Source organism: Mesocricetus auratus, unplaced genomic scaffold, assembly GCF_017639785.1.
Source record: "Mesocricetus auratus isolate SY011 unplaced genomic scaffold, BCM_Maur_2.0 Super-Scaffold_100001, whole genome shotgun sequence".
Lineage (NCBI taxonomy): Eukaryota > Metazoa > Chordata > Mammalia > Rodentia > Cricetidae > Mesocricetus > Mesocricetus auratus.
The window spans coordinates 7058596-7077184 of NW_024429187.1; the positions used below are offsets into that span (position 1 = coordinate 7058596).

At 39.6% G+C, this 18589-nt stretch overlaps 1 protein-coding gene and 1 long non-coding RNA gene across 9 annotated transcripts in view; one reads left to right on the plus strand and one right to left on the minus strand.

Annotated features, from left to right (window-relative positions):
- The window catches only part of Lmo3 (LIM domain only 3), a 60571-nt gene that overhangs the window by 39817 nt on the left and 2165 nt on the right, over nucleotides 1-18589 (minus strand). The window contains exons 1-3 of one of the 8 annotated variants that reach the window (XM_040743459.1): nucleotides 17349-17519; nucleotides 16345-16410; nucleotides 10915-11128 (exon numbers count right to left, since the gene is read on the minus strand). In XM_040743459.1, the coding sequence (XP_040599393.1) occupies nucleotides 10915-11120 (206 nt within the window). In that variant the 5' untranslated portion in view covers nucleotides 11121-11128; nucleotides 16345-16410; nucleotides 17349-17519. Of the gene's footprint in view, nucleotides 1-10914; nucleotides 11129-15158; nucleotides 15347-16147; nucleotides 16233-16344; nucleotides 16828-17348; nucleotides 17520-18589 lie in introns of those variants that run through there. The other 7 variants (XM_013115436.3, XM_013115435.3, XM_021228870.2 and 4 more) reach the window with 7 other exon arrangements.
- The window catches only part of LOC106021373, a 7810-nt gene continuing 6314 nt past the window's right edge, over nucleotides 17094-18589 (plus strand). Inside the window, exon 1 of the long non-coding RNA XR_005876587.1 lies at nucleotides 17094-17386. This is a non-coding gene — a long non-coding RNA (uncharacterized LOC106021373). The remainder of the gene's footprint in view (nucleotides 17387-18589) is intronic.

Genomic DNA, 18589 nt, shown 5'->3' on the forward strand with positions numbered 1-18589 from the left:
ACAAACAAGCAAATAAAACAAAAAGAAACAAAATATATTTTCAAAAAAAGCCCCACACTAAACCTAAGTGGTGAAAACCAAAGATTACCGGTAGATAAACACATACAGTGAACTTTTAAAAAAGAGTTAATTTTAAATCTCTCAAGAGTTAACTGTGGTAGGTCTCTGCAAATGTCTACTGTTGATCAAAAGCACAGAACATTTAACATGTTCGGTCAAATGAACAAGCAATCTTCTCCAAAGACAGTCTTGTTTAATAATGACCACTAATAAGTTTATTTAAGCCATCAACAAACTATAGGGTCAGGATGAAGTAACCTTTCCTTAAAATAAAAGTAAACTCTATCTACTTTAGAAGGAAATAGTATCAAATGATTAGGAATTTAAACTCAATTTTCACAAGATGGCAGCAATAAGAGGTAACCCAGCTACTGGGACAACTGAAAAGCCCAGGAAAAAGTACCTGGGACTCAAGATGACAGTAATGATTAATTCTCACACAGCTCTTTGGAGAACACTAGCTTTGTGAAACCGTACTTACTACAAACTCTGTGTGCAAGCGGCTATTTCAAGATCCATTGACTGTGTCTCCCCGGGAGATTCAAGGTATATTAGCCCAGACTCTCAACCAGCATGGTGACAAAAATCCCAGACCACCTTCTAGATTTATGCATAGGTATAGACACTTTGACTTGCATTCAGAAGTTTAGTGATTTAGGAAGTGATCATAGTTTGTGCATATCCTTAAAAAATAGGGGCGAGCACCAGGGAGGTTGCCCATGGTCAGTGTAGTAGCTGTTCTTCCAGAGAACCTGGGTCCTCTTCCCAGCACCCACATGGTGGCTTGCAACCATCTATAACTCCAGGTTCAGGGAGATCTAATACTCTGTTTATGGCCTCAGTAGGCACCAGATACACATGAGCAAAACAGCCATAATAATAATAATAATAATAATAATAATAATAATCTTTAAAAAATTTAAAGAACAAATATCAATTTTTTGGTATTACAAAAATAATGTTTGTCTCTTCCTGGTGTGAACCTAGCACAGGTGAACTAGGTTTAGGTTCAGGGTAAGAAACGAATCTCATCGTGAACAACACCTGCCTAATGTTCCTCTTTTAAGAATGTGATTTAAGGGGCTGTTTCCAGTAACAACGCACTTTACTGGAAGCTGGCTTAATGCTCTGTGTGCTGATTGGAATAAATATGTTAGGCTAAATGTTTTTTTATACTAGAAAACAACTTAATTTCATAAATCTGGACTCTTAAGTTTTATTTTAATCACCCCTCACCATTTGTGTGTGTGTGTGTGTGTGTGTGTGTGTGTGTGTGTGTGTGTGTGCTTAGCCAGATGTTGTGGATACAGGTTAAGTGCCTCATCAGTAAATGAAATCTCAAGCCCAGGCTTATCTTTGAAAACCACTTCAAACTTAGTACAACTGACTTCAAAAGTTGAAAACTGACCACATTTGAAAAATTTCCATCTCTGCAATTATTATTGCCTGAGTACTGGAAAAAAGGTCTCAGCTCTGCTGCAATCTGGCAAGAGTTCACCTGCTGGCCAGGCAATGTCTTTCTGAGGTAGTGCTCTTGTTCTCAACCCCACCTCACTGTGGCAGCATGTGTCTCCTTGTACCTGGGATTGAAACACCATGGGGTTTCAGAGCGTCTTTCAAGCATATCAACATTTGTGTATGGGTGTTGACTTAAAATTAAACACAATTATACAATAGCCTATGGGTTACTTACAGATAGTCATATTACCACATCCTCATGGTTTTTGGATCATATTCCATAGCTACTACTTAACTATGAAGATTCATTGGTGTGCCCAAATAAAAAAGACACCCAAAGAAAAATTAGAGTAAAGGAGCTACAGAATTTCCCATGCAATTTAGTACACGAACTCTGTAACACCAAATGGCGCTGATGAGTGCTGCTCAGAGCACACAGCTTCCCTATGGGATGCTCAGAACTGTAAGGGGAACTCAGCAGGGGGGCCTCACAGCCACTGCCTTTACCTCTATGGCTCTTGACCTTGCCATGCCCACAGCAGTATCTTTGATGCTCCTCAAACTCCTCAGAAGCATTCCGACTTCAAGATCTCCATCCTGATTCTCTACCATGCTCAGTGTGTGTCTCACACACACGGCCCTCATTAGCTCTGTCATCTCCTTCAGGTCCGTGACCGAGGACACTGTCTCAATGAGTCCAATTCTGTATAACCTAAGGCAGAGGTCAATTCTCCATTTCTCCATCTCCTCTTGTCTTCTCTTCCTCTCTATCTCCCTCTTCTGAATCTCTCTACACATGCATGGGTGTGTTCTACACACACACACACACAAACACACACACACACACACACTACAAGTTTCTTATGCTGCCTCATTTCCCCCATAGTTACTAATGCTTATCTAACCGTTTCTTGTTTTGATGATTATCTACACTGTCTAATTAAGATAAAACTTCCACAAGGGCAGGAGCTATTTTCATGTTTTATTCAGTATTATATCTCAGGGCCTTGTTATCCTAGAATAATAATATTTGCTGGATGAGAAAATGAGGACAAGAATGCCAAATGTATTGCAAGATGTCAATAGTAACCTCCATTAATAGCCTGCCAATATCCGTGCAAAAAGATGCACAGGTTCAAATACAGTTCCACCTTTATCTCATTCTAAATAAAAAATATATGAGGCTCAGCCTTTTTAGAGATTTCTAATTTACAAAACTATCTTTATGCAAAGTCTATATTGTTCTTTAGACCCTTCCTTCTGAAATTTGTCTTTTCTAATTTATTTTTTATGCTGGGGCCTAAACTAGGGCCCTGTGTATACTAAGCAAATTCTCTACTACCCAGCTATAGCTTGACCTTCCTCTCCTGTTTTTCTAATTTCACCCAGTCATACACATCTCATTTTCTACATTAGTCATAACTTGAGTAAAAAAATTATATATCTTTAGTTATTTAGCAAGAATAGTACCTATATTTATAAGTTATAGAAAAAACTTAAATGTTAATTTCTTCACAAATTTCTCAGAACAAATAGCTGATTATTCTCTTAGTAAAATATCAATAACTACATTTTAGTCTTGACCTGTCATGGAAAATCAAGTAGGAATATTACATTTTACATCTATTATTTATAGCAATGAAATATTGATACTCAAATTATTTGTTTGTATTTCTCATAGTATAAACAACTGCTTAATGGGATGTTCATGTGTAATCCTTCTAAGGTTTAAAATTAGGCTCAAGATATAGCTGAAGTTGTAATTTCTACAGTCCTGTAACAACTGTCCATAGCTATTCACACTCATACTTAGTGTTAGAAAGTGTGATCATTCTATCCATTTTCTTTCTCTGTTCCCACTCAAGTAAAAGAACAGTATAAACAGTCTGCTCCTCTAACTCAGACTTTACATGTCACAATTAGGGAGAGTACACATTTACTGGGCAATTGAAAATGCAAAATAAGCATTGCACTTGTGATCAGAAGAATTATTAAATGCTGTAATCTTGACGTTTCATGGTATGTGAGAATTATATCAAATGATATTACTTAAGACATTTTAAATATTTTATTTTAAGACAGGGTCCCTTGCTGATCCTCCTGACCCAAACTGCCTTGTGCCAGAATTACAGTCATGTGCTACTTTACCACAGGTAAAACTTTTGAAAATAAAACAAAAAAAACTGATTTGAAAAGTAGATGGCTACAAACTCATACCTGAACTGTTATTTAAAAAATGGTGTCACTCTAAAGTCCTAAAAACTGAATTCCCCCAGCATGTATGGAATTAGCTTCTCTCCATGTTGCCTTTTGAGATCCTGTAGCACTAATGAAACGGAAATTTAGTTTCTCTCTGTGGTATATAGTTTAATATTAAATGTTAGCATTAGCACACTTTATGAAGTTCTGTACCCCTTGTTTGTCCTTCACACATTTGATAGTTATGTTTACTAAAACTGATCTTCTGTTTTATTATTAGGAGGAGCTTGATGTGGACACCACTGTATTGCACCAATAATAACAATTTCACTTAAATGTGGCTTTAATGTTCTCCTCTGCAAATAACCCTTCAATTCATAAGAGTCTTATTTTCCCAGTAGCCCAGTTGGATAGTTTTTAATATTAAACTGAATCATAACAACACATGCTGATTAGAGTCTAACTTAATATACATAGTTTAATGTTAAATTTATAACTTCAAATCAGGGATCTGACTAGTCCAGGATGGTTATTTATCTCAAGTGTGATTTCCTTGAAACTTGTAAAGTCTACAGATATGTATATTTCACATATCAGGAAAAGCTAACACCAAATAGGAATTCAGAAAGATTTATAACTATGAAAATAATGCTGAGAATTTGTTATGATGAGCTTGGGATAGAAAGAAAACATGGTCTAAGAATATGGACATGTTAATAATGTGGGGAGCCTGTGAGTTTAGTATGTTTGTTTGATTACTGAAATCTTAATTGCTTTAACATAAAATTATCCATTGGCATCAATAATAAGAGGGAAAACAATGAGTAAAATAAGCATTTTAATTAGCAAAAAATCCAATGCACATCACGTTTCACAGTACAAACTTCCCTCAAAATGACTTTTACATAGATAACTTGACAGAGGAAATACATAGTAGTCAGATAAATTGAGAAAGCAGAATCAGAAGATAACAAATGGGAATAAACCCAGAGTTATGAAATTTGTCCTTCACCTTAGACTAGCAAATATGTAACACAGGACAGCAGATCAGTGCTGTAGTTTCCAACATGAGGAAGTCAGCTGCTTTCCAGTGTCAGCACCTAACAGATTTCAAGGCTGGACACACCATGAAGCTGGAGGGTTGAGAAGAGAGTTCAGCGACTTCTAACAGAAACACAGATAACACACCGACCAACAGAACAAAACAAGAACAACAAATCTGAGCAAGAGGATGAGACAATACTACTGTTACTTCCACTTCCCTTCTTTTCAAGATCTCATCAGATGTTTATGGTTTATATACATTAATATTAATTGATAAAAGTGAGCTGTGTCAGCTAACTAACTGGGCAGGGTGGGAGGCTGAGAGGTAACCACTGCCTGGGATGGAACTGAGGAAACACTTTCAAACAACATACCAAAAGAGGGCTTGGAAGAGTTGCAGAGCAGCGAGGGAAAACACTGTGATCATTTAGGTGGCTAAAATTCTTATTTTTAGGATCTGTAATTTTTTTTTTTTGGTGAGGCAGAAAACGGAACCGCATAATACATTTTTGTAATGTAAATATTCATCAAAACCATTTGCAAAATTACTACTTTCAGCATATTCTCAAAATGAGATCCCTTAATAAATTATGTTTATGCGGTCCAAACACAGCATTAAGACGTATTATTAGTCACTTAATGGAAGCTAATGGTGAGTTTATAAATGACGTGTTGGCTTACTTTGATATTTGCTAAGAGCAACCAAAAATAGATATTCTTTCCCAGAATTCTACATATTTATAAAGTGCAAAATAAGCATGTTTTGCAATTCTCAAATGTAGTTCTTCTAGATGCCTTTAATCCTAAATATACTGGTAGAAACAGATTTTTTAAAAATTTTTGCTAAGTCAGGTAAGTCTAACTTTTATCCAAGTTCCATGTAAAGACAACTCTCACTGAAGTATTCCATGCATTATAAAATGATGAAAAAAACAAAAAAACCACAAATAGATAAGTAGTGTGGAGTAATTTTAATATTCCCAGAGAGTCGCTATTTTCCATGAAAATATCAAAATAAAAATCCACAAAATAAATAGAGTTAATTATATGAATTATGTAAATATTTACTCATGATAAATGGGTAATTGTGGAATTAAAATAGAAAGAAGTTATGGATAAATTTGCCCAGAAGAATTTCTACACATAGATTAAATATTTTAATGGGCATAGTTTCTGCGTGGTTGTCCCTCAGAAAGTCTGCTATGAACCACCAAATATTTTCCCAGACAAGGAACATTTCACTAAAGTGTTGCATCAAAAGAAATTATCATCTCTTCATTATATTCTTCTATGCACATTCTGCAGTTTAAGCTATAATTCAATAATACTTCCCTGTGATAAAAGCAAAAATGGGAAAGTTACAATTCTTTGTAAAGCTGCAAGTAATTTAAAATAATTTGTAAAGGTTGTAGCAGAATTTTTCAACAGACCATGGCATCAAGTAGGCTCATGCATCAAAATATTTTATTATACTAAGATCAACTAAGACATTCATATATTATAAAACTAAGACTGCAGTAAAATGCCTCAAATCATGAAATGACGCTTGTAGAGGAAAGCTTACTCATAAGGTGCCTCAATCTAGATAGAAATTTCTTTTACTTTAAAATTCAGGTGATAAAAAGTTATTTAAAAAACAATAATGTACTGCTTTCTAAGGCAAATATTTCCATCTGCTTCACATTCAGAAGGTGAAAGTGAGGGGGGAAAGAATGAATACTTTATTCCACATTAAGACAGAAGCCGTGCTTCATCCTGTCCAGATGAAACAGTATTACTAACACATTCCTATTTACATTTAAGGCTACAATTATAAAATCAATAGAAACTTAATCTTACATAAAAATTTAGAAGTACGAGGTTTGATCAGTGTGAAATAAAGTTATAGCTGGATTGATGCTCTGTGCAGCATTTTATTTTAATTTTCTCTTTAGGAGTTATACTATTATATTAAAGCATATAAAATTTGCAGTCAGAGAGCAAGCTTCAATCATTTTAGTTAATTGGCAACTTTGGTGGGAAGTAAACCATCACCCTTTCCCAGTAGTTTCATTTTAAACAAATCACGCTCACATATAAAAACAGCAAATTGCATTAAATTTTATACAAGACATTTTACAGTTTCTCATGTAGAAACAGCCATAAGCAGCTTTCTTTCATGGCCGACACCAGAGCAAACATCTTTGAATCAACTCTCTGGCAAGACATCATTCAAAGAGATATGAGATATAGGCTGTGTCAAATTAATGCTTAGAACACACCGTACGAATTTGCAAGCTTACACAAACAGTAAAAGTCAAAACTTCCCCCAAAGATGGAATAGTAAGACCTGATATTCTTTTTTGCCTCTATGTTGAAACATAAAGAACTGGGGTGTTTCTACCACTTCTGACTACTTGATGTTTACACAAAGTCTCAATTCTAAAACTCTGGTAAAACCTGGCTATCCACATTTTCCAAAATGAAGCAGGAGTGAGAGCAGCAACTAGGGTCTCTTAAGTCTGCCTGCTAAATGGTGCTATTTTAACTCAACAATGGTCTATTCTTAGTTATGATCAATTTTAAACTCAAATTTAGAGTCTAGAAAAGCTTTTTGTCTATTTTGTCAAGAATTTACCTTAAAATCTTTGAAAGGATGTATGAATGTGGTGGCCATTAACAAACTCACTCCTGGGTTTTGACACAGAACTGTTAAGCAGTAAATAGACTGCAGAGTTTTTATATCAATCATTCTTTTTCTTTCTACATGGAGAAAGTTCCAGAGGAGAGAAAACAGTCCTGCAAATGGGTGCATGTTTTGTCCTTGGATATATACATCTTATATTCACAGCAAACTAATAGATCAAGTGATAAACCACAATGACAGCCAGTTTAGGAAAGTGAGCAGCCTCACTCTGGGCTCCAAAGCTGGACTAGGCAAAAAAAAAATCTTGAAGAAAGACATGTGTATCACAATAACGATGGCTATGCCTTCAGACAGTTTCCTGCTAAGTTGGTATATTTTCCTATTATTCAGTACCTCACATCACTAATCAAAGGACTTGCATGGTTTCATTAGGTTACATTATCCCAGTCACCCAGAGTAAGTGTCAAGCTTTCGAAAACCCATAACTTAGAATGAACTGTTTGTTTGGCTTTTTTGGTTTTTGTTTTGCTTTCCTTCTTTATAGTTGGCAAGAGTATCTCCCTCTTCTCCAGTCACAAACCATGATTTAGTGTGGGAAAATACCAATAACCAATAATTTATAAGCCGTTGATATTTTCTTAGGTTACTAGTGACTCAGAGGGACAATTCAAATCCATAGCTTATTTGTGGCTTTTACTTTGTTACTATAACAATGTATAAGATCCAAAGTTCAAAAAAGGCAATTATTTTGAAACAGAATGTAAGTGGTTAAATATTGGCATGAAAAATAAAATAATGTATATATTGAACAAAGAGGGAAATGAGAAAAATGAGTTTTGAGGTTCAGCAAAATTAACACAGTAGAGCATTTGTTCACTGATTATGTTAAAAATATTTTTACAATAAAATAAACTGTCTCAATAGCCAGGGAGTCTTAATTCTGAAACTTTGATTATGCATGGACCTTCTTTGTACATATTTCCTTAAGCAAGTTTGAAAGCAATGGCTAGAGTTCAAAACCTCATTAACTCAATGATATTTTCTGCTTATTCTTAATTTCAGCCATTGTTTCCAATTCTACCTCCCACACAGTAGGTATCTAATAAATGTTTGTAAATGGGTTGTATCCAATCAAAGTCTTTGATCTATGAATAAATTTGATTTAAAATAGAGGATCCAATTACTTAAATTTCTTAGAGGCACATCTATACAGTATCATTGAGACCTATGCTTTTCACGTAAAACATACCACAACTGTGGCATATTCTATACTTCTAACATAGCATTTCATGTGCATACCAGTTCTCCATGTCACTTTGACACTTTCTGTGTTGATGAAATTGCCCATGTCACATTACACAGCAGACCTTCAGCTTAAATAAGAAATAAGCTCGCTGTTAACAACCTAGTCTGAGATGTTAACAATCCTTAGGCTGTTAATGTAACAACTGGTCATTAACGTGGTAATGACCAATTTAAGAGGAAATTGTTCTCTGAGAAATGAATATATTGGTGATCAGGACCATATTTGAAAGAGTAAGACATATGTATACTAAGTTAACTGGCATTAAAATGAAAGCCTAGCAGAAATAAAAAGCATTATTATAAAAGGTAACATGTATTTGATTTTTTTAAAAAAGATGAAGACTTCAGGTACAGAAACCATTTTGATAAATTCTCTTGGATGAAACAGTTGAGATGATCAAATGTTAGGTTAACACTATTTGCTATCATAAGGAAGAATAAAACAAAACAAATCTAAGGTTACTCTCTCTGTTGTCAATACATTGAAAATGCATAACTATTTTACCTGTGAAACAGGCATTTCTAATTCAGAAATATCCCAAGCGTTCAAACAACATTCTTTACACTTTCCTTAATGTTTCTCTTTTTCACTTACTAAAATGCCTACTCCATCTCAAAATGTATAAACTCCTTGTTTGCCACTGCAACCCAAATCCACTTGATATACTGAAATTGTGCATAAACATAAGTCAAAGGGAGTCAAAAAGCTATGGGTATCAGTTAGCACAGACAAAGCGAACCTGGAGAGCAACGCGTCAGATCATGAAAAGCAAACACAAACGCTTTATCTGGAAATGAGGCACTCATTCACCATGAGCGCAGGAGACATTTTTATTTCAAAGAAGAAAAGTTCAAAGACGGCAGAGTTCTGAAAGAATTTGTGTTGTAAGTTAACTCTGATTAGTTTTGCCACCATAATGAGGGAAATCCTGGCTCCTGAGAGTCACTTCCCATTGTTGGCACCTTGTGTGCTTCTGAGCTCTGGGGACACGGGGAAGTGGTAACAAGTACTTATAATTAGCCAGGAGGCTGTGAGCATACGCCAGAAGCAGTGCTACTAGGGCCAGAGCAGAGTATAAGAAACCACACTGGATTCGCCCCTATGCAACTCCCATTAATCAAATGATATATATGTATTAGGATAAAAATCTGACTTTAAATAACCGAATTATAGACTGAGAAAAGACGAATCAAATTTCTTAAGAACTACCTCCCAGAATGGCCAGGGTGGCTGGTTAAGGAATTACTACTGATTGATAAATTTTGTGTCATAAAGAAAACGATTCAAATAAATAGCTTAATGTCAGACTAGAAAAAATGATTAATTGTATCAAATATGAAAACCCCAATGATGCCATATATCATTTCTCTAATTTGATAGATCCAACTTAGTGAAGATAAGTAATTTGCAGCTAAGTCAAGTCACAAAGTCCTCTGAAAAGAAAACACTTTCCCTTCAGTAGCATTTCTGTGTTGACTGGAAGCAGGGAAAATATGTTGAACTAACTTCAGGCCGCCATAACCATGGATACCCATGCTCCCTTGAGACTGTTCAGATTTTTGTACTTTGTAGGGTGAACACTGGTTCCCATCAACACTGAGGTCTTTAATTTTCATTCTCCATAAAACTACAAGAGACTCTGAGGCCACTCAGTATTGAAGCAATAACTTCAAATATCATGGGGTGGGAAACACAGGTATACTTGTGTCAAAGCACCAAAGCGTTGCACTAATATAACTACTGAATACAAGTCAAGAATTTAAAACTGACTTCCTTTAATGTATGTGAAACAGAAAAGTTAGCCGAATAGCCAGATGATTCAGTACCACTAAAGTTGAACTACAGAGCTAAAATGTTCAACTAAACAACAGATGCATTTCTCTTTGCCAGACTCAACCAGTTTCATCTCTCTCTTATGCTTTAACGAAAGAAGCAACGTGGATGCCATCTAGGTGCATCCTCGGCCCTAGATGCCATTTTCAATGCAAATGATGAGTGACTGGGTCAGGCCAGCCAAATTAAGACACTAGGTATTTGTGTTAGCTATCCCTTAAGCAGAAGTTCGTGGGACACAGGCCAACATTCTGAAGGCTGGCAGGGTAACATCTTTCAAGAACATCAGTTGGTAGTTAAGGAAATCAAATAAACAAGCCAAAAATACACTTACAAATACATTCTAAAAGGCATCCAGCCATCACTGGTATGCAGAGACAATCCCTACCTCAGGTAGTCTCGGCGACAGAGGATAAGGTTGGCTTTAGTGTACAGGGTGGAGCCCACCTCTCCCAAACGACAGTCACAGCAGGCACACTTCAGGCAGTCCTCATGCCAGTATTTGTCCAGCGCCTTTAGGAGGTACCGATCCTTGATTTTGCGGTTGCAGCCAGCACAACCTTTCGGCTTGGTGTCTGGCTGAACTGAGAGCATTTGTATGCCTGAGGGAAAGAAAGGAGAGCTGAGAATCCAAGACAGAAGGAAAGGCAAACAGGTAGAATAGTTAACACTGCCTCTGCACTCCTTCCTTCCTTCCTTTCTTCCTCCTTCTCTCCCTTCCTCCCTCCCTCCCTTCCTTCCTTCCTTCCTTCCTCTCTTACTTCCTTCCTCCCTTCCTTCCTGAGAGCTATATTCCAACCAAACAACATTTTGGAAAGATGCCTTGAACTTTGCAAAAATCCATAGGAAAACCTTGATGACTCATTCACATGAAGCAGCAACAGTGATGAACCGGTGTTGTATGTTGGACCTTGTCATTGGATATGGGAGGTGAGATATCCTTCAGTCATTACCATAGTGTTCCATTCTCCACAGAGAATGGTGTCCCCAGGAAGAACATGTGAGTGAATAGATGGCAATCTAGAGAAGCAGACAAATGAGACTAGCTTACACTTGACTGACCTGATGGGTGCAAAGACTGCGCTGTGCTTAGCTGTAGAAACAATTCATTTAACATGTGTGTGATGGAGGAAGTATGTGCTTGTGTGGGACGTGCAGAACCTTACTCTATGGTACAGATATTTGTAGATAAGTACACCTGAAACCTATCAATCCCTAGTGCTTGCTTTCATCTAAATACCTGCCTGTGTGTCCTTGGTATTTCAAAGTGCTCATTGTGTAAAAATAACGAGATGTGTTTATTTTCATATACATTAGTCACTGCATATATTGAAGACTCATCGCTTGATTATATAATATACACTCTAACAGAAAACCAGTATAGCATTACGTAATTGATAGCCACAAGTATACACCTAATTTATAAGGGAAAGAAGAAACAATAGGTGACAAAGTCTACAAATATACAAAATTACACAGTCATCCATAAACAAATATGTATAGAAAGTATACATATACCATATTAAATATGGGGATGCTTCTATATTTCAATGATGAATGTTCTTTATAAACAAGGAAGGTCGCTGACTTCTATGGGTTTTACAACTTGACTGAAATATTTTCAATTAATTGAGTCTTCATTTTTGAGTTTTTCTTTATTGTTCCCCAAGTGTCAAACACTCGGCCTTTAAAAAGAGGGAAAAGCTGGCCAGCTATGCAAAGCTTCATTGCTGTCAAATGATGGATTTGAGTTACTATAAAATACTGCAGACATCATTGATTCCCTTGTATTACAAATTATAATACAGAGAGGCAGAGAATCGAAGGGGCCCCTTGAAAGCTGAATGACAGTGGCGCCATGGGCACGGACGGCACCAGGTGGTCTACCTGCAATCCGCAGACCACCCCTTAAGGCCGCTTCCTCTCCTAGGCATAAAGTTTTAAACTTAGATAGACAAAGATAGGAAACACCAAATGCGAATGAATTTAAGAGAGTCTCAGAAGGGAAAATGAAGCATTTATGATTCATTTCTCCTCAAGATAGGTAAACGCTCTCCTTCCGTCTGATACAGTGTGATGAAGGGTTCAGCCCTCATCACTTCCTCTGCCTGTAAAAGAAAATCACCTTGGATAAGAGGAATGAATGCATGCCCACAGCCGAATGAGTTTCCCAGCTGCCTATGGCACATGAACTACACGTAACATTCGTACTTTCTTGAGCTCTCCATTCGAGAATAACTTGTGTGGTGGAGCGACAGAGGAGGGAATGCAGGGACGAAAGCAGCTTGGCTGCTCTGTGTGTCTGACGGGCTGTGGTGCTCTGAGCTGTGGAGCAGCAGCAGATTTGTGCAGAAGAGCAGGTGCTACCCTGTAGCCTGCTTTCTGCTCCCTTTCTTTGAAGGAGCTAAGGGCCTAGTGTAGATTAATCATAACCCTTGATAGCTCTGCTAAATCTCACTCTCTAGAACTTCTAACAAATGAAGTTTCTTTGATCAGAACTAGTTATCCTTTGCTAGCAAGGTCCCACAAGGAATGAGTCCCATTAATTACACTGCACAACAGGACCAGGTGCCTCTTAGTCATATACCTAGGGGGAGAATGGGGATTCTGATTTACCAAGAAAGTCCGGATTTCATGACTGAGAGCATTCAGAGGTGTGCTAAAGGTAACTGCCATAATTATCTGATTTGGAGTCTGTGTTTTTTACATCACAAACCTAAAAGATGAAAAAGGAATCCTTAGGAAACTAAGCTCTATTATTTCCAATATCCGTGACATTATTATTAAGTGTAAAGGGTCAGCTATCTTTATTCAAAATAAATTGTAACCAAGACAGCAGAAACAAACATTTGGCACAAGGAATATTATACTGCTTGTCTTCACAAAAAGTTTTTGTTGTGTTGACGTTTTAATGTAGCACCCAGAGGCCAATTAATAGCTGAAACTCTTTCATTCTCTTTGGCCTTGTGCATAAAAGAAGTTTGATGTTTTCTAGTCCATCCTCATATCTTCTCTTAAAGAACACTACCCATTTTTCTCTTGCAAATGGAATTTGTTCCATTCTATGCATTTAAAAAATGTAGGAAAACAATCACTTGGTAGTCACCACAGTGCCAGGCACCTAAAAAAAGCAGAAAGCACTGAGCAGTCTCTGCTCTTGATCCAAGACAGTGCGTCTGGGGAGAGTTATGTGTTCGTGGCTAAGAGACACTTCACAAGTTGCTCCTAGCCCATCAGCACTCATAACTAGTTTTAGATTGGCATGCAAATTGTTCTGAGAGAAATTCTTATTGCCTCTGAGACCCTGCCATTCTGAGTTATTTGACAGTTTAAGGGAAATCATAATTTTAAAAAAAGACATAAATAATAGCCTGTGCAGTGTGCTGTGCAGGAATAAGTAGAACCGTTTCATTTAAACTCTGGTGAGCTTTTAATTGCCTGGATTGCATTGTGAGAAGGCCTGACGGTTGATTGCATCCATTATGTTCCCTTGTTCTGTGCCATTCATCCGCACAGTCTTAGCTTCAGTAGTTAACACAACAAAGTAACCACAACTCCACAACACACAGGGGCTTAAAAAATAATCACAATAATGAGAGATGTGCAGCACGCAGCACTTAGGCACAGTGTGTTTTTTCTTTCTTTCCTTCTTTCTTTTTTTTTTTACACCAATGTATTATTTGGACTGATCACACAGAATGAATGGGAAACATTCTTTCCCTTTCAGAAGATTTACAGAGGACAATTTGGGAAAAGGAGAAGGGACTCTGTCACGAAGGGCTTTTGGAAGAGAGGATGCTAAAATTGGGACTGCAGGTTTCGCAGCTGGGAGCAATGACATAGATTAAAAGAATTTGGCCAACACAGCCTTTCGATTGCCAAGAGTGCCAAACAAAAGATTTTCTCTCCTCCTGCCCATCTTCATCCCACTCCCAGTCACTACCCCCAACCCAGATTGGAAAACTGGATTGGGCCTAAAAGCTTGTTTCTCTCTGTTCACTGGCCCAGAGCACCCCTACAGGCTGCAGCCCCCTAAGGGAAAACAATGCAAATAGATGTCCCCAAATATCTGGCACTAGAGCTGCTTAACTCTGTTCTGCCCCTTCAACTCCCAACCCCCCTCCTTGTCCTTCCACCACCCTCCCCTTTTTGAGCAATGGAGCTGGGAACCAATTTGATTCCCTTTTTCTCCAATGCAGCTGCAAGGCTCAGAGATACTGACATTTCCCCACTCTTATCAGTTTAATTACAGTTACCATGGCAGCAAAGTGCTAGTGCTTGGCAAAGGCCAACAAGAGATTTGCAAGACTGGGTTCAATTTTGATGCAGCTCACATGCAAAATAAAAAAAAATAAGAAACATACATACACTCTAACAAAGAATCCCCTTGTGGAGTTTATGATCCAACCTTTTGTGGCTGTGTCTTTGCAGCCACACAGGGATGCTTTTGCCAAGAATGCACCAGTATTTATGGCACCTAGCGAGATTAATTGGTCGAAAGCAGCAGTCTTTAAAAGCAGCAGCAGCAATAATATTTCGTATCTTCAGCAACAGAAGAGCTGGCAGGCTTTGGAGCTAGCCACGAGTGCCGAGCGCCCGAGAAAGTGTATCTATGATAGACTGTAACCTTACCAAAACTTTTCTCCTGTTTCTGCATGAGTTGACTTAGGCGTGCCTGAGCCGCTGCAGCTTCGCATGGAGCACCAAGCCCAGAGGCAGGAAGTAGAAGAGGGGAGTCACTTTTGGATTTGGGGCCCAAGCGTGGATCTGGTGAGCAGCTTACAGGGCCGAGGATTCACTATTGTGAGGCCACTTTCGGAGCTAGGGTCTAGTGGTGAGGGAGGCAGGCGGTGGGGGAAGGGACAAGGGAACGTGTAAAATGATGGCGAATGACAAAGCCACATGCTTCCCTAACTCTGTCTGTAATCCTAAAATCCCAGCGGCCCCTTTTAGCTTCCTGGTAACAAATGGATTTGATTAAACCGTCACACGCAGTGTTAGCATAGCATATCGTGTTCGGTATGAAAAAGATCATAAATCTGACTTGCATTTCATAACAGCAATCTGAGTAGCCCCGGTTAAAATGTGCTGAATCTCTAGACCTGTTAGGATACAGGCACTTGGATCCAAGGAACCTGCCTCTACTGGACACTTGCCTCCTGTTTGCACGCCCCCACATACTCACTTTTGCAACATATAGAAGCAGTGTTTTGTTATTAAGGCTGCCTTGGGTAGAAGCAGAGACGTGGACAAGGTTGTAATCTCAACTCTTTCTTTGGGGAGGGCATGAATTTCAACAGTCAGGCATGGAGAGGTCTGAGAAAATACCGGAGACTGACACCACTTCCCTTAGTCTAGAAGCACCCCCACCCCCAAATCTTTGCAAACTGTCTCAACCTCTCTTCCGGAGTTAGGGTGTCTGAATGCTGCCAAGCTCCCAATGAACTTTGTCTATTATGCTCTGGACTCCTACTTGAGATGTCGCGCTGCAGCCGCACGATCCCCCTCTTCCTCAGGCATCCTCATCTTCCGCCCCGCATCTATTTCATGTCTAATCATAAAAATAATGATGCCTCCCATGATTTAAACAAAACAAACAAACAAAAATCATCTCTGCAGACCTGCAGCCAGTGAAAGTTGCAGCGGTGGTGGTGGTGGGGATGGTTCGGGTGCCGCTTTACTTTATGCTTCATTGGGAGAGGATGGGGTAGAAGAAGAAGAAGAAAAAAAACACCCAACATCCGCACACGCACGCGCGCACCCGGAGACACACACAGCACAAATAAGCCGACGCGTGTGTACACAGCCTCTCACTTACCTTCTCAATTAAGCGATACAGGGGAGGGTGTTCAGTGAGCACAGAGGCTGCTTGGTAGCGCTTCTCCTTGGGAAAGGTCAAAAAGAAACATTGTTTGAAAAAAAAGGGGGGTGGATCTCTATTTTTTTTTTAAGTTTAAAATAATGAGGTCCTCCAGGATCCGCCAAGTACCAGTGTGGACTGCATGCGAGCCACAGGTGTCCTTCTTTTAGGCAACTGCAGTCCGGGGGGGGATGTCTCTCTTGGTCCTGGCTCCAGACAACTTACCCCAGCAGCCAGCCGGCGAGGAGCCCGAGCTGAAGGAAGCCCTGACTCTCAGCCGCAAAATGCAATCCCTTCCCAGCCAGTCATAATACAGCCCAAGAAAAGGTCACCCAGTTATTACAGCGCCACGGAGCCCAGGCAGCGCCTGTCAAGACCACAGTGGAGGCAGCTCCCTTCCGATTTAAGAGTATTTACCTCTCGCCCCCACCCCTCCCGCTCTTCTCTCCCTCCCTCTAGCTGGCTCCCTCGCTTGCTAGCTCGCTCCCTGGCTCCCTTGCTGGCTTGCTAGCTTGCTCTCTCTCTCTAGCTCGCTCTCTCTCTCTCTCTCTCTCTCTCTCTCTCTCTCTCTCTCTCTCTCTCTCTCTCTCTCTCTCTCTCTCTCTCTCTCTCTCTCTCTCTCTCTCTCTCTCTCTCTCTCTCTCTCTCTCTCTCTCTCTCTCTCTCTCTCTCTCTCTCTCTCTCTCTCTCTCTCTCTCCCCCCCCCCCCCACTGTCTGTTCTGCAGCTCAGTCAAGTACAGCCGCCCTCGGAAAGTGCAAAAGCAGCCACGAGACAGATCCAGGCTTTGTTGCTAATTTCCCAGGGTGAAAATTGACAAGCCTGCCAGTGCAGTCAGCACAACCCAATGCATATGCTACTGACAAACGCTGGGGACCGTCCCCTCCCACCCATCCCCATCACACAGAGAATGTGACCTCTGCAGGACTGGACTCCCGGAAGGACCATACCTCCTGGACTTACCCACCAGAAGAACTGCGAAAGAGCTCAGGAGGAGAAGGGTAGGGCTTCCTAAAATAACGGGGGCATTTTGGAATAGGATGGGCACGTCGAAAGCAAATTGTCCTCTAAATCTGTTACTGTGCCAGTGGAGGAAGTTAGAATTAAAAACCAAGGAATCAAAGTGCTACCAGAGCACACTGGAGAAAAGCACAGTCCTTCCTTTTAGTAAATGTCTGGGCGGGGGGGGGGGGGTGGGGGGTGGGGGGTGGGGGGGTGGGGGGTGAGGGTTGAGAGGGAGTCGGGTCTGCAGTTGCCCAGGCTATGACTTCCCTTCAGAAACTCTCTGAAATCCCCGCTCTGAAAGTCTTGGCACATAAACCCAGTTCAGGCAATGCCACACACACCCCTTCCTCTCTCTAACTGCTCATGAGCCAGACTGTGAACTTGTACCCCCTGGACACCGGGTGCTGAAGCCACAGTGGCCACTGGAACACACTTCCTGCAGATACTTGAATGCCTGAATTTATAACCTGCTTCAGTGCTAACCCCCAGGAAGTCGGAGCCTGGCTTTAGGGATTAAGTGGGTCCCCTGGCCACACTCCTCTTACCCTCTGCCTTCACAGACTTATTTTAAGGCCTTGACAGACACTTTTACATACTCTTTAAATCTGTTTCCTTGAAAGGGGTTCCATTCCCCCAACCTCCCCTCTTCACTCTGCTTCCCTGTAGGTCACGGGTAGCTTCAAATCATCTTCTTTTTCCAAGTTTTCAAACTTCAGTCATCCCCCCCTTTGGCAGCTCTGGAAAGGCCCCCTCAGCAGGTCTCACAAAGCCTCATCAAAAGATCAAACTTAAAAATAGTGCAAATTTGAATGACACTGACTGAGATGTTTTAAGTGCCAAGAAAGATTCAATTATGGAACTAGATAAACAAACAAACAAATAAATAAATAATAAAATAACCCCCTCAGAAAACTTCCTTTCCTCTGCAACATCAACTTTAATCTAGATTTCCATTTTTTAAGCAATCAGCCTCCTTGAATACTTATGCTATATTATGCTACCCTGTATCCAGAGTCCTGGCACAGCAAAGTACTTATTTTTTTTTTTTAGCTCCAACCTTCAGAAGATTCATTCATAATCAAAGAATATGTGGCTTGCTTTCTTACCACTTTTAAAGGCAACAAAACTCAGAACTAACCTGAACAATAAGGAAATTCAGACAGACTGGTTACTGAGAACACTTCAGCTGTTCAGTCTAC